The sequence below is a fragment of the Branchiostoma lanceolatum genome, chromosome 11, assembly GCF_035083965.1.
Source record: "Branchiostoma lanceolatum isolate klBraLanc5 chromosome 11, klBraLanc5.hap2, whole genome shotgun sequence".
Taxonomy (NCBI): Eukaryota; Metazoa; Chordata; class Leptocardii; order Amphioxiformes; family Branchiostomatidae; genus Branchiostoma; species Branchiostoma lanceolatum.
Genome location: NC_089732.1, coordinates 13012572 through 13029144, shown reverse-complemented (window position 1 = coordinate 13029144; position 16573 = coordinate 13012572). Strand labels below are relative to the sequence as shown.

Sequence of the window (16573 nt, the reverse complement as noted above, 5' to 3'; positions counted from 1 at the left end):
CTACCAGGCTCCGCGGATCGCTGGGAAAATAGTAGAAATCGGCCAGATAGAGTGAATTGCAGGAAGGGTGTCGGCTACGGAGAGAGGGTCCAATAGGCAATCGCCTGCGAATGAAACCCTCCATGGCCAAAGTCCCCCCGCAAATATTCTCCCTATAGCCGGCGCGGTTAGTCTGGTAGAGACTAGGAGTAGCCTAGAATCCATTCTATTCTAGATCAAGTTCGCTCCTCTGATCGCTTCGAAATATAGCATCTGCAGTATATAATGCAGAATGTGACTTTGCTGACTTTAATGATATTTTCAAACTCTTAATCGACTGGTGAACGAAGACATTCAAAGACTGGTAGGCAACCTCGCCGATTACATGATTGCATGTATATATACGCAGATTCCAACATTACATCACGTATATTTCAAACAAGGCAAAAATGTCTTCGTAAGTTATATCTATACACTGATGCTCCCTGTATTACAATAGCTTTGAGGTTATTATTTGCAGCCACAAAGTGAGAAAAAAAAAGAAAGAATAAAGGTATACAGCACTGTTATGGGGCACAACCTACGTCATGGTACGTCATCAAAATGGCGACCGGCAGCCGACCAACGAACAGTGCCGTACTGCGGCCATAGGTCTTCTACAATTTCTTCTTCTAACGACATTTGTCAACATGATGATACATTTATGGTTTCAGATAATATTAATCCTGATATTCTCTGTCACCTTTTAGGCTAGATTATGTAACACACAGACGTTTCTAATTAAAGGACACTAGAAGAGAAAACTAAACTTTGGACGACACGGTTTGCTAGTCAGCGGCCGCCATTTTGATGACGTATGGTGACGTAAGCTGTATCCTGTGACTGTGCGTAACCATGACTTAGCGCTGAGTCCAAAAGCTTAGCATCATTGGGTGTATCAAACGTACATTTGTTGGCTGTTGATGTTTATCACACATACATCTATCAATCATCAGGAGACCTTTGTAGTGACACGTACGTAGGCTAGTTTCCGTGAGTAAATAAAGCAAGGCCGGGTCATCAGACAGCTGTGGATGTCACACTCTAACCCAGGACTGGGGACTGTGAGTGTACGTGTAGACACGAGAACTTCAACTTGCAGAAACATGTTGTCTTTACTGGCCCTCTTCTTGACGTGCCATGGTGAGTTGAAAGATTTAGTTGTATTGACATCACAAATCGTTGATTAAGGGTACATAGTATTCATTGCAATTCTATCGCTAAACGTAGCAATTTTAACCAATAACAATAACTAACCCGTAGAATTACTAAGTTTAAGAGTATGACTGCAATATGTGTGGTGAAATTGCATTGTATTCGGTTAAATTGTTAGGTATACTTAGGTACCTCTGATTTTTATCATTTTTCAAATTTAGATTGCTTTACTATCCCCCAAAGGGACTTTTTACGGCCCTTCTTGTATTCAATATCATTATTTCGCTGCATGTAATTCCTACATGTTTTTTCCTGTGACCAGTGGCTCACGGAGCGGAGGTGTGTTATGGGAACCTCGGGTGCTTCTCTAACATCGCCCCGTTCTGGGGGCTGAACCGGCCGCTGTCGGCTCTGCCTGACGCCCCTGATATCATCGGGACTAAGTTCTACCTGCACACCCGCGCCAACCCGACTATGGCACAAAGGGTTAGTGGTTATAAACGGCAATATGATCACTTACGTAAACAAACGACGCTAATAGAAATTGATCCTTTCTGTGGTACAATGAAAAACAACTATATATTGCAGAAACAGAATTATAGACTAGGTGAGGCCAACGAATTGATTTAAACCAATATGTTACAAAACCCACATTGCATCGACCCAGCTATAAACAGTAGCTCGTACCAGTATTGAAAAAAAGGTGCGATGTAAACATATCAGTCAATATTGCAGAATAACGGTTAATTGGCAAGCAATTAGATCGTCTTGATGATACTTATCAGTTCATGGTTATGTTAGTTGTACATTGTAATGGATAAAATCATTATTATAGCTCTGCATTATCATAATGGTAACTCTCAACACATATGAATTTACAGGATGAGTACTACACTTGGTCTTATTATTAACTAGACCATATATTTTATGTATTTATTTATGAATATTTAGGGTGGTCCTTTCAGTTAACATGGTAACTGATTTCCAAGATGGCCCTTACAAAATCAAAATCATAAACAGGAATATGCACATTTAATGAAGGACGACATGTCCACGTATATATACTAGTATAATGTCAACTAAAAATACAATGTAATGGAAAATCTCTGTAAATTTGTCAACACATGTTTGAAGAAGGGGGAAGAGACGCTGTACATAGATACAGATGGAACGTAGCGTAAACTGTACACTTTTACTTCAGTTATTTTGAATATGCAATATGCAATAAAGATCATTGTGACTATCATTAGGAGCGTCTGGTCGCTGACTCCCCCGCCACGTTCTCGGCATCGCACTTCAGCTCGGTCCGGCCGTCCATGATGATCATCCACGGGTTCACGCACAGCGCGCAGCACGACTGGGTACAGCTCATGGTCGATGAACTGCTGAAGAAGGTAGGTCATCGGTTCTCTTCTCCATAATTGGTTAATCATAATGATAATAATAATGATAATAATAATAATGATGATAATAACAATAATAATTATAATGGTTTATTGGTCAGAAATTACCCGTGCAATGGCAGCCAGTGCAATGGCAATGGCAGCTGAATTGCTGCAGGGTTTACAATAATATAATACACAACAGATACATATTTGCTCCACACTTGCACTTTGTGGAACAGTCGCAAGGGTCTGGGCGGCTGCCATTCGGCGCCAGCAGGTGACCTCAATACGACCTTCCCCAACCGAAGTCAGGTACCCATTCACACCTGGGTGGAGTAGGAAAGTCGAGTGAGTAAAATGCTTTTCCAAAGGGCACAAAATCGAGACATATCGGGGTTTCGAACCCGAGACCTTTCGGTTCTGGGCGAAACACTCTACCGATTGCGCCACTCAATGCCACTTAATTGGTTGTATATACATGCACATACACATGTAACCAGTTAACCTTTAAAAGGCTAGTCTAGCTTTGCAAGCCTCGAACATGATACCAACATGTGTATACACGTGTAGCAAATAGCAGTGAACACCTTTAAGTCAACAGTACACACTCACGCCACATCTCCAGAAAAGACTCTGTAGTCGGATAGTTCCCGTTTAAAACTTTTTTCAAGCCTACATGTGTGTATATATACGTGTGTTATCTAAAGTCAGTGTTTATATACGTGTGTTATCCAGCAATCGTCCTCGTTTATTGTTTTCGGTGTGTCTGTTTGTCTATTTGCTTGTGTATCCATTGTTATTTGAATGTGGTAGAGTGGCTGCTTTCCACATGCTAGGCACTAGGAGAACATTGGCAGGAAGTTAGGTCAAAGGTCTAAGTAATGTCCCAGAATATTCTTTCTCATTTCTGTATCTCTATAGCCGGTAACTTAACTCAACTTAAACCCTTCGGCGTAACACAACAGCTAAATGCTGTTTCCAGCTATATGCACGTCTGGTGCTTTATGGAAGCCAATGAGGAAACGCACTAGACAGAATCAGCAAGAAATTAACAAAACTATAATATTATACGGAGACACAGTATAAGATTTTAACTTTCTTGTCATCTTTGCAGGAGGATGCCAACGTCATCACCGTGGAGTGGTCGGAAGGAGCGACCCTTACAGGGTCGTACGAACAGGCCGTGGCCAACACCCGGGTGGTGGGAGCACAGATAGTGGAGTTGGTCAACTACATGGCGGGGACCTACGAAGTGTCCGGGCAGAACTTCCACCTCATCGGCCACAGTCTGGGGGCGCAGATCGCCGGGTATGCCGGGGACGCGCTGGGCAACCTTGCCCGGATAACTGGTCAGTGGAAAACGTTATGGTTTTCAACGTTGTTTTATCTTTATAACAGTATAACTCAAGAAGCTAGAAATGGATTGTTATAAAATTTGGTATATGCAGTTAGGTCTTGACCTTTGAAAGAAATGAATAGGTTTTGAGCCATCTGTCGGCTTTTGCTGGTACTACATTAGAACTTTCTGTTTTAGTATTCCAAATTCTGGGGATGCTATTGTCAAGATTCTGGGTGGTACTAGTACATTGTAGACAGGATTTGCGCTCGGAAAGAAGTGACGTAAGTTTGGGTCTCCTAGCAGCGTTCTTTAGAACTGCAGGGATGTTTTTGTTGGAGACTTTGGAACAGGACATAAGTCAAGAAGAGGTGTATAGATTTTCCTGATTTCTTTTCTCTTCTTGCTTCAGCTCTTGATGCCGCTGAGCCGTACTTCGACGGTATGGACAATGTGGTCAGGCTGGACCCGACCGATGCCCGCTTCGTTGACGTCATCCATACCGACGGGTCCCCGTTCATCGGAACCCTCGGCATGGGCACCAACCTCCCCATCGGTCACGTGGACTTCTACCCGAATAACGGCATGTACCAACCCGGTTGCCATGACAACATCGTCTCAACAGTCGTCGCCACCGGCGTGGGGCTGCTCACAGAGGGATATGACGGTAAGGTCAAGACAATCTTGTTCAGAGTAAGAAAAATATCTTAATGTCTAACATAACATCTACTGAAATTACTTCAGGTTTATTACCTGCAGGACTTATTCTAGTGACGTCACAACAACACATGACAGAATGCATATATCGAACGATTGAAGGACACCATTGATGGTTTAGATTTCTAACCCTGAGTCCGTTTACACCTTTTTCTGCATATTCAGGTGCTGAGGCAGCTTTGGCATGTAGTCACTTGAAGGCCCTCGACTTCTTCACCGAGTCCATCAACTCCGAGTGTCCCTTCACCGCCTATCCGTGCGAAAGGTAGATTTGAACTTCACTTTTCATATTTCACTGATGACAGGACGTCCCTCGTCTTTGTAATGATATTGTACGCCATATATTTCCATTTTCTGTTCCTTCTCAAGTTGAAATGACCCGAAGCCTATGTCGCGTGTCTTTAACGGAAGTGTGACGTCAGCAACGGGTCAAAGGTGTCGCGAAGTCGGTATCAGCCCCCGTCTCGGTTGATGGATGGTTGATAGTCTCTCATTTTGTTTGACTAGAACAATAACTGCTGACATTCAAGGTTTCACTGTCGCTGCAGAAATTTCTAATGACTCTGTTTTGGTACAAGACTTTATCAAGTGCACAATGACTCGCTAAACAAGATGGCAACGCTCATCACTCCTTGAGCTAAAACAATACAGGTTTGCTTCCAGAGTAAACCCACAGTAACATCGACCTTTTTCTTTATCTTCAGCTATGAGAAGTTCAAACAAGGCTTCTGTCTGAGCTGTGGGACCGGCAGCTGTTCCCAGATGGGAGCCCGCGCTAGGGACCACTATGGCGCCCGCGGGTCAATGTACCTCATGACCACCGACGGAGCCAACGGGAAATACTGCGGTATCCAAACTAGTATACTTTTTCTCAAATGTAAAATTAGGTAGCCTCCTATGCAGGCCTCCCAGGGAACCCTAGTATTGCCCATAGGAGGAAATATTTTTCAAATTCAAACTTTATTGCATGCACAACAAATGTAACAGGTACAATGTATGGCAGGTTTTTAAGCAGTACAATATATCCGGACACATATGCCTTTGCCTATCAACAATGATAATGAGTTCTGCATAATCTAGTGCTGAGATAATTTCTAAATGTATGAATATTCATTTTGTACAGCTTACCATTACAAGGTGCAAGTGACGTCATCCAGCCCGATGGCGCAGGCTGCCGGCCGTCTCTACGTCACGTTCCAGGGTCCAACCGGCATCACGGACTCTATGGAGGTCACCACGTACGTCATCAAAATAAGCGAATATTGCACGAAATACAATATCACACAATACCACACATTTTTCGCAAACCTAATCGAAATTTTGAGTGTGAAATTGCTTGAATCCGATCAACCAGACTGTCTCATACTACCTCAAGATGTGGTTTTGGGTGAAATCGATTTGAATACAATTTGGGTCATCTGCACTCACAAAATGTAACCGTTTAAATTTGAAAAAAATATTGAGTGTGAACGGCCCAAATTGAATTTGAATCCGATTATCTAAACTGTCTCGCACTACCTCATGATGTGGTTTGAGGTGAAACCGATTTGAATTCGATTTGGGCCATCCACATTCACAAAATACAACCAGTTCAAATTAGAAAAATTGACAAAAATCAAATTAAATCCGATTGAACAGACTCCAACGTCTGTATGTAGTTTAAGAAAAAATGTATTCACACATATTTTACGAGCATCAGGCAAAAATCATCATTGCTAATTGCAACCTTTATTTGCAAATTCATGGCCGTAGGCTAATTGCAAGGGTACAAACAGTAGAGAAAGTAAGAATGGTAACAAGTGTCTATTCTATGTATCTAACCAATATTTCTACATTACCTGGGGGGGGGGGGACTTCTTCTTTGGAGGCAGTGGCTGATGAAAAGTCCCATGTTTTCTTATAATAATAATAATGGTTTTTATTGGTCAGAAATTACCCGCAATGGCAGCCTTTCTAGCGCTGAGTTGATGCAGTGTATTGCAACATTACTGGCGGGGGGGGGGGGTGACTTCTTCTTTGGAGGCAGTGGCTGATGAAAAGTCCCATGTTTTCTTATAATGATAATAATGGTTTTTATTGGCCAGAAATTACCCGCCATTCGGCGCCACCAGGTGACCTCAATACGACCTTCCCCAACCGAAGTCAGGTACCCATTTACACCTGGGTGAAGTGAGGACAGTCGTGAAAAGTGCCTTTCCCAAGGGCACAAGATCGGTGATGTGACATGGCAGGATTCGAACTCGGGACCTCTTGGCTCTCTTCGCTTCTGAGTCGAACGCTCTGCCGTTGCGCCACACGACCCCACTTATATAACGCATACTACTCAACCATGTAGTTTCTGATCCCCGTTGCACGTTAATTACAGTGACAACATGCAGTTGAACGCAGGCGTGACTTACCAGAAGACTGTGATGAGCCCGGAGGACATCGGTGACGTCACGATGGTCCACGTCCGATTTGCCCGGTCCAGCAGCCTGTTTGACATCTTCTCCGCCCAGTACTACACCCTCAACAAGGTCACCATCACGGCAGGCGAGACTCAGACTGGGTACGTACAGACAAGGTTATGCTTTCTGTAGCATTTGAGGTTTTGCAATTTTGTACTTGTGGGCCACGGTATGTCCAGCAGCCTGTTTGACATCTTCGCTGCCCAGTAGTACACCCTCAACAAGGTCACCATAACGGCAGGTGAGACGCAGACTGGGTACGTACAGCCACATAGTTATATCCGACAAGAAGGTTAGATATGCTGTCCGTAGTGTTTGTGATTTTGTACTTGTGGGCCACCGTATGTTCACCGCCCAGTGCCACACATTCAACAAGGTCACCAACACGGCAGGGGAGACAGGGGAGACTGATTTGTTCCCGTAGCGTTTGTGGTTTTGTACATGTGGGCCACCGTATGTTTATGGCTTAACAGCAGAACTCCAGAATCTTTGAATGGATTATATTTGGAAAGTGGACAGGTGTCTCCTAGTGGCCTTCTAAGGTACTGCAGTGTTAGTTTGGATGTCTCATGTGGTCATGCATGGTTTTGTCATGAAGTTGCAGGTGGCACTTTAGGCTCAGGGAAAAGCGGTCTTAGTTTGAGTCCCAGTCAGATTTTCATGGACCTGCAAGCGTGTTTTGTTGTAAAACTTTTTTTCGTACATGCCAAAGAAACTGCCCATTACTTATCTATAATCGAGTAAGTCTTCTTTTGTTTTATTTCACAGCTACCGATTCTGTGCGGGTGACAGTCAGATCAGGAACGGAGAGACGGTTACACTGACCGCTGCAGGAGGGAACTGTTGAAGAGACGTCTTCACACATTGATACAAACACGGACGAATCAATGACATCGAAATATGAGTAATAAAATTTACCTCACATAATGAGCACATGGTCTCTTTCTGTGATAAGAATAGAAGCCTTTGCTGAGTATGCGAACGCAGTTTGTATAGGATTCATAGACAGAACTTAGTTGGGTGAGAAAATATTTATTATTTGGAATGATAGAAATGTACCAACAGATATGAGTTTTCATGCTAATATTTGGAAAGATACTATATCTGGATGCCAATTACTGTACAATACCAGCTTTACTTTGTAGACAATCGTTATCAACAGAGTGATAAAGATAACATAAGTGTGACGTCAGTGCGTACTCCACACATTCCATGTGCGTGTCCATGGGTAAACATGCCACCTCAACATCTGCTTGGAGATTAAGGACGTTGGCTTGTCATACGTTGTTACGCTTTGAATGAAATAAACAAACATTATGTTTGTTGAAGAGAATTCCTACAAACATAATAATAATTCATTCATATGAAATCTAACACTTACTACATGTATGTAACAGGTTTCCCCGTTGAGGTGTTTGGGCATTAATCAATGTAACAAGATTCAGTTTCCAAGATGGTGATGGGTGCAATTTTCCCATGAATCTGTGACGGTTGCTAAGAATTTGTTCTAACAAACTATAATGAGCACGGAAAATATCGGCACTGGGCAGTATTGCAGGTTGTTTTCTTTACACATCTTTGTGTGGGGAGGGGGGCGTCAACATTGCTGGATCCCATGATCCTTTGCGCCCTTTCGTTCAAACAACGAAACAATGTCTCTAAAAATGTTGCTAATTTCGATATTACCAGTTATCCTTTATATGTCGTCATTTTTGAAGAAACGTGATTAGTATCACAAAATTACTAACAACGTCTGTAACTACAGCCCTGTGACGTCACAAATACTATTGCATCATCAGCCAGTCGGTAAACGGTACCAACTTGAACGGAGGATGCTTAGGGTCAGACAAAATTGTCGGAACCTAATTTGCAAAGTAGTAAAAACTTCCGTAGACAAGGTCCAAACTACAAAGTCCATGTACCTGACTGTGACCTGAATATGAAAGACGCGTGAGGTTAAATTTTTTAGAAGTTATGCCCATATATATATAGTTTTAATGATATGAATGTTCATTGCTTTGAAATAATAGCGAAATACTAATCTAGGTTTTGAATGCTGGAACACAGAAGTCCATAATGTACATCCAAATGCTAATCATTGGAAAGAAATGCTGTCATAAAAATAAAGTATCATCTTCAAACCCCCCTCTCCACACGCACACACACAAAACTTACTAACGTGTTTGCCCATTAAGTTACATCAGAATTTGAAGGACGTTAGCGTCACCTAACTTCCTGTACCTCAGATAATGTCAGTGTACATATGTGCGTACTGACGGAAGCAAACTTAGGTGGGGTAACACACATAAAGCACATAGAACTCTTGTAATTCTCCGTATTTTATACCAGAATCGGTCACAATCCGCACGAATTAAGAAAAGGAAACATGTTGCTGTCTGTTCTGTCTATTCTTTCGCTGGCGTACGGTAAGTGCTGTTATTTTTTAATTCATGGTAATATAAAGGTAAAGAATTAGTCATGGATTAATTAGTCTACAACGATGCAAAGTATATTCTGCTTTTGTATTTTCTGTCAAAAATATTTCATTTGGTTTCTTTGTAATTTTTATTCAACAATAACATTTAATATATAGATACAGTCTGAGGTAGCCTTGATTCTACGTCATTGTATAGATCTACGAGTGACCATATTGTTTTAGGAAATTGTTTTAACACTTGTCCAAAAATAGACGATGATATATCCACAAATTATATTTTCTCTCCAGAATAAACATATCTTGAAAATTCTTTCTGTATTTTCTGAATTTAATTTTATATTCTTATGCTTTAACATGTACTTACATATTAAATTCCAAAAGAGTACATAATTCCGCCACCCCGGAAAGATTCGTCCAAACAGATTTCCAAAACAACGTTTGTCAGTATAATGGGTTCCTGTATATCTAAATTGTGCCTACCTGGGGGTACTGCACTAGAGATCTCTCAAAGCTAATGCTTTTCAAAGTAGCGGATTTATGTTACCCGTCGGATTAATGTTAATGGAGGTTATATAAAATGATATTTCCAGCTGCCCAGGCGGCCGAGGTCTGCTATGGAGACCTCGGGTGCTTCTCTAACATCGCTCCCTTCTGGGGGCTGAACCGGCCGCTGTCGTCTCTGCCTGACGCCCCTGATATCGTCGGGACGAAGTTCTACCTGTACACCCGCGCTAACCCAACTATGGCACTCAGGGTTAGTGTTTTACACGACTTATTGAAGGAAATATGACAACTTAAGCTACACTATACGAGTAACGTATATCGCAAATTCAGACGTACACATACTAAGCTACTGTACGTATTCCAGTTTGATTTCACAATAAACTACTGAATTGCTAAACATGCACTCTCTCTACAAATTATCATCGCCGTGTGAGATGACATCCACGGTACTTACAAACTTTGTGTGGAACATCGCAAAATAAAAAGAAATGACTGGGAAAAATGTAAAATTGTAAATAGCTTGTCTTGTTGTGAAACTTATGTATATTGATATGATGTGGTTTTATTCTACTGTGTATATTTTGTATGGTTCCAGCTATTGCCCTGTGACTTTATTACTTTATGATACATTTTAGTTGGTGTGAATACCATCTCTACATCTGATAGTGAATGCTTCATTAATTAAAAAGATGTCGAACTCAATAAGTAAGAAATTAGTGTCAGTATTTAGACTAGAGTAGTCACATGCTTTTCCCATTGTCTGTCCGTCCTTTTTCATTAGCCTCCTAGCAAAGTATTTTTTCAATTAACTTTCATGATAATTGTCCAATAGGAACGCTTGGTTGCTGATTCCATCAACACGCTGTCAGCCTCCCACTTCAGCGCCTCCAAACCCACCCTGATGGTGATCCACGGTTTCACCGGGTCTGCTGAGCATGCGTGGGTCCAGACCATAGTGGACGAACTGCTACTGAAGGTTAGTTCTTACAAATAAAAGACGTTTGATTCTGAAGCAGGGTTCTAGCTGTTATTTCCTAACACACACACACACACACACACACACACACACACACACACACACACACACACACACACACACACACACACACACACACACACACACACACACACACATACACACATACACACACACACAACATTGGATTTACCCACATATTTTACTGTAAATTCTTAAGGGATGAAAAAAATATACCACTTCTATGACTTCACTTTACGTGAGACAGAACACGTGACTCGTCAGGCAGGTAGCTTATGGCGTCTTCCGTCACTGTGATATAGAGTAGTGCTTGTCCAGTGAAATTTAAGAGACTGCAGTTAAGATCCCGTATTGGAATGAATTTTATAAAGAACAGATGAATGTTTGTTTGTTGAATGACGTGTTCTGTTATCACTACTGATGGATTGACCTTAACTAACTAACTAACTAACTAACTAACTAACTAACTAACTAACTAACTAACTAACTAACTAGCTAACTAACTAACTAACTAACTAACTAACTAACTAACTAGCTAACAAGCTAACTAACCAACTAGCTAACTAGCTAGCTAACTTACTAATCAACCAATTAACTAACTAACTAACTAAATAACTAACTGACTAGCTAACTGACTAACTGTAAATCCACATCACAGGAGGACATCAACGTCGTCACTGTTGACTGGGCCGATGGAGCGTCCATAGTCGGGTCTTACGGACAGGCTACGGCAAATAGCCGAGTGGTGGGAGCCGAAGTAGCGAAGATCATCGACTACATGAGCTTACAGACCGGAGCGAACGCCCGCAACTTCCACCTGATTGGTCACAGCCTGGGATGTCACGTGGCTGGGTACGCTGGCGATATCCTCGGCAACATTGGACGCATCACTGGTAAGTTTGTTTTTACCCCACCACTTTATTCACCTCCGCCAATTTTTACAACCAAGAGCAAAATCATAGCATCAGACTAAAGTTGGAGCAATACTTTAAGGTAACATTACAGAAGTGACACAATATTGTATACAAAAACTAACTATCTGTGACAAATAGGTGCATAAAATAAGAATCATGGCATCTTTACATACAAAACAGAACTAAAACTAGTAAGTAAAAATTGTATTACATAACATGTTGATTCTCAACGGGTGCTTGGGCATTTCTACTGGTAAGTCTAACTACCTGTGACAGATGGGTGCATAGAATAAAGCTTATAACAAGCATCACTGGTAAGTTACTTTTTTTGATGCATTTTAAGTTTGTACATTGGTTTTTCAGTCAAAGGCAACACTGCGATTTTCAAAAAGGTTATATTGTCTTTTACCCGTGTGTCAGTATGACCGCAAGGGAAAAGTTGCAAACATTCGTTTTGTTTTGGCTTGTCTGTCTGTCTGTCTGTCTGCCTGTGTGTTTATGCACTGCTGTTTTTGTATGTTTCGCCAGAGGGGGTGTAGGCTGCCATGCATGACTTTCTTGTTCAATATCGTTTTTCTCAGCTCTTGACGCATCCGAGCCGTACTTTGATGGCATGGACGCGGTCGTCAAACTAGACCCCACGGACGCTCTCTTCGTCGACGTCATCCACAGTGACGGCTCCCCGTTCATCGGAACCCTCGGCATGGGCACCAGCCTCCCCACCGGTCATGTGGACTTCTACCCCAATGGCGGAGAGTACCAGCCCGGTTGCCATGACAACATCGTCTCAAGCGTGGTCTCCACCGGCTTCGGGCTTCTCACTGACGGATATGATGGTAAGAATGATTTTGAGCCCCCTAGTGACTTGCTATGGTACTGCAGCGGAACTTCTGGGTTATATATCTCGTGCTCTTTTCTTTTGATTTGATTATGATGTAACATTGTCATGTCATGCCACCTCAAGATGATAAGTGCGCATGTGCAAACGCGATGCATTATGGTCTAGGTGAAAGTTCATCATCATGTCACTAGTAAACAATCGCTACACTTGTATTCTTCGACTTTCTTCATTGGTTAGATCTTCTGTCGTGTTAAAGGACAGGTTATACGATTGGGATTTGTTCACTAGGGTAAGGATGTTGAACTTTGACCTAGACCACAATGCATCACGGCAACACATGCGTACTGTGAACTTTGAGATGACTTATTGGGCTACAAAATAACACTGAAGACCTGATTATGTTACGGTTGTAGGTGCTGAAGCTGCTGCTGCATGCAGTCACCTGAGGTCGATCGACTACTTCACCGAGTCCATCAATTCCGAGTGCCCATTCACGGCATACCCATGCGAAAGGTTAAGTTCTTTTTACTGGTCTTTATTAAACCCTTTGGTCGTATGTTTAGACTGACAAGTATAGAAATGATGTCTGGCTTGTTAATGAGTCTATAGAATAGGCAGAAAGGTCCAGTATTGTAGTCTTCACCGCTCAAAACTGTAACAATTCTAGAAACATGATCATTTATTAGTTTACCAGTGGTACTGCATATTCATTGCATTTCCAGTTGTGCTTAAGCTTCTTCTCTTATAGGCAAATCTCTCCATAGTGTCTTCTACAAATCAAACTGGTTGTATTCCTGTCAAAGTTTAACAATGTGGATGATTTCAATAAGCTACCACACTTACGTAATGAAACGAAGCAGTATTGAAGCAATGTCTTTTTTCACCATTTCGTTAATTTCAGCTACGATAAGTTTAAGGACGGGTTCTGCATGAGCTGTGCCGGTAACACGTGCTCCCAGATGGGCTACCGTGCCCGGGACCACTACGGCACCCGCGGAAAGCTGTACCTCACCACCACCGACGGTACCCAACCGGGCGGCAAGTTCTGCGGTAGGTTAGGATTTGTGTGCACAGTTCGTTGGAAAATGTTTTAAACGATTATGCTTGATATTCTTGGCGACACCTCAGGGGCGGGGACAAATTTTCATCTTTGGTATATACTATTCACCTTGTTCACCTCGGGAAACTGTACCTCACCACCAACGACGGTACTCAGCCAGGTGGTAGGTTAAGATTTGTGCATACCAACTCAATGTGTGTTCAAAGGATTTTGTTTTGGTATTTTTGGCGACGCCCCAGGGACGGGGAATTTTTTTTCATCTGTAGTACATACTATTGACCTTGTTGCGTACTATTATAGCCAGTAGGTACCCATCTGAGTATTTGGGCTGTTGTAACGTACTTAGGAATTGTGTTTATGCACTCAGCTAGAAAATGTGTTTGAAAGGTTTTCGTTTTGATATTTTTGGCGACGCCCCAAGGGCGGGACAACTGTTCATCTTTAGTATATACTATTCACTTTAAATTTGTTGTGTACTATTACAGCCAGTAGGCACCCATCTGAGTAATGGGGCTGTTGTAACGTACTCAAGACACCTTCTGGAACATGGTACCCCTATTTTACGTCCCTTCCGAAAGACGGTAAAGCTCCTACTAGGATACCCTTCCCCAAATTCAAACCAGGGTCTCCCAGTTGCCAACTAATTGGAACCAGAAGCTACCGCTACCAATTGAGTACTGACCTGGACAACGTAACTCCAGGAACGATGTTCAAATCGTCTCTTTTATGATTCTATTCATAGCCTACCACTACAAGGTTCAGGTGACGTCATCCACCCGTATGGAAGAGACTGCCGGCCGTCTTTACGTCACCTTCCAGGGACCCAGTGGCATCACGGACACCATGGAGGTCACCAAGTGGGTGTTGAACATTTAAATTAGCATCATTTCTAGACGAATTAGAATCAGGTCAGACGACATGTCAGGATGTCTTTCAAAGTCCATTTCATTTGTATCGTATACTTTATGGTATAGTCATGTGGTCCAAGGGCGATAGAATAGGGAAATTGGCGCCGTCCTATATACATATATGGTTTTGGAAGGACGTTAACTTGATCAATTGGTAATTATGTAAATGGATGAAATATATGGCGAAATCAATCAGGACAAGCGACTCATTGAAGAAACACTGACAGAATGTAGCCATGCCGTCCAATCTGGAATTTTGTATTTCTTTGCTGTAACGGTTTTAACGGTTCAAAAAATTCGTAACATGACCCTATCTTTGTCACAGTGGTGACGACATGGATCTGAAGCCCGGCGTGACCTACCAGAAGCTGGTGAGCAGCCCCTCCAACATCGGGGCCGTCTCGAAGGTCCACCTGAGATTCGTGAGGTCCAGCAGCATCTGGGACTTCTTCGCCGCCCAGTACTACACAGTGGGCAAGGTGACTATAACAGCCGGGGAGTCTCAGACAAGGTAAACAAATAGAACTTCAGCGCCCATCTACATTGTGGTCAATCTGGATTTCGTTGCCCCCCTCCCCAGCCCGGAATAAAGTTAATGGCTCTTGGTGGCAAATGTGCTAGATGTTGGCACATCGGCACACCACATCCGTAGTGTGTGTTTTTGGCACACTTTTAGACAGATTAGCGTCAATCCCATGCCAGGGAAGGTCATGTAAAGTGCCTTTCCGAAGGGCACAACGTCGGGGCATGGTGAGCATCGAAAGCCCGAGCGTTCTTTTTCGGCAATGCTTCATGCTTATATGCAAAAAATGCACATTGGTTATGACGTTGTGTACGTAGTTGATGAGTACAATTCGTAACTCAACTGTGTTCTATATAAGGCTAGCTTTGTTACTATAGTGCTCTGTAAACAAATGTGACCATAGACAGTCTGACAGTAACACAGTTCGTATGGAGGCTCAGTATATCTGTATATTCGACTGCTGCTGAATATAGTCCATATGTTCCACTTCTAAGCTTCAGAAGTAAAGTTGCTTACATAGCATAGTAGCCTTAATCATAGTCCATATGATCCACTTCTAAGCTTCAGAAGTAAAGTTGTTAACATAGCATAGTAGCCTTAAATTATAGTCCATATGTTCCACTTCTAAAGTTGTTTACATATTTGCCATCGGCTTTATTGTGGACAACATTATACTTGCTGCAAATTTTCATGAGTTACTGTAAATATTTTTGCAAAATGTGCTATTTGATTGCTACATTTATATACTGACAGAGACTTTTATTGACCTAAGAATTTAAAACGTTTTTCCTTTTTTTAGCTTCAAGTTCTGTGGCAGCGACACTCCAGTCAACAATGGGGAGACTCTACAGCTGACCCAGGTCGGGGGCACCTGCTAAGTTCGCCCTCCCACTGCTGCATACTAACAGTAACATGGCCGGCAAAATATGAGACGATCGTTTGCTTTGCGGATAGTAAAAAGTATCTCAACATGAGAGATGGTGTGGTCCTCTTACTACTGTGTCTTACTGTTTGTTATGATATCTCATCATGATTCTGACATGGTTTCTTCAGAGGTCTTATGGGTTACTCATTTAATGTGCACACTTGGTAAATTTTGCGGACCTATGAAATCTTTAAGAATACGGTTTGAAGATCAAACAACAGATGCGTCTATTTGCATTGCGGTGGAATTTTCCCCACGCCTGACTCGACCAACACTTTTGTATGCGTCGCACTTTACGCAACATAGTGACATGCACAAGTTGATACTCGTTGGCATGAGCTTTTTTGTGTCAAGAACAATAGGCTATGTTATACTGGGGAAGGCCAATGAAGTATATGATGTAGTA

General features: G+C 42.2%; 2 protein-coding genes across 2 annotated transcripts; both read left to right on the top strand.

Moving 5' to 3' along the window:
* Positions 1–1018: 1018 nt before the first annotated feature.
* Positions 1019–7985, top strand: LOC136444490 (inactive pancreatic lipase-related protein 1-like). The gene is made up of 10 exons (XM_066442056.1): positions 1019–1161; positions 1496–1659; positions 2424–2567; positions 3673–3907; positions 4307–4561; positions 4777–4876; positions 5316–5458; positions 5735–5849; positions 6977–7159; positions 7827–7985. The coding sequence occupies exons 1-10, from the start codon at positions 1053–1055 to the stop codon at positions 7903–7905; spliced, it is 1527 nt and encodes a 508-aa protein (XP_066298153.1). The 5' UTR covers positions 1019–1052; the 3' UTR covers positions 7906–7985.
* Positions 7986–9331: 1346 nt separating this feature from the next.
* On the top strand, positions 9332–16216 carry LOC136444488 (pancreatic lipase-related protein 2-like). Its single transcript, XM_066442054.1, has 10 exons — positions 9332–9484; positions 10086–10249; positions 10832–10975; positions 11655–11889; positions 12492–12746; positions 13165–13264; positions 13653–13801; positions 14554–14668; positions 15045–15230; positions 16042–16216. Exons 1-10 carry the CDS (start codon positions 9445–9447, stop codon positions 16118–16120), a joined length of 1467 nt encoding a protein of 488 aa, XP_066298151.1. The 5' UTR covers positions 9332–9444; the 3' UTR covers positions 16121–16216.
* The last annotated feature ends 357 nt before the right edge of the window (positions 16217–16573 follow it).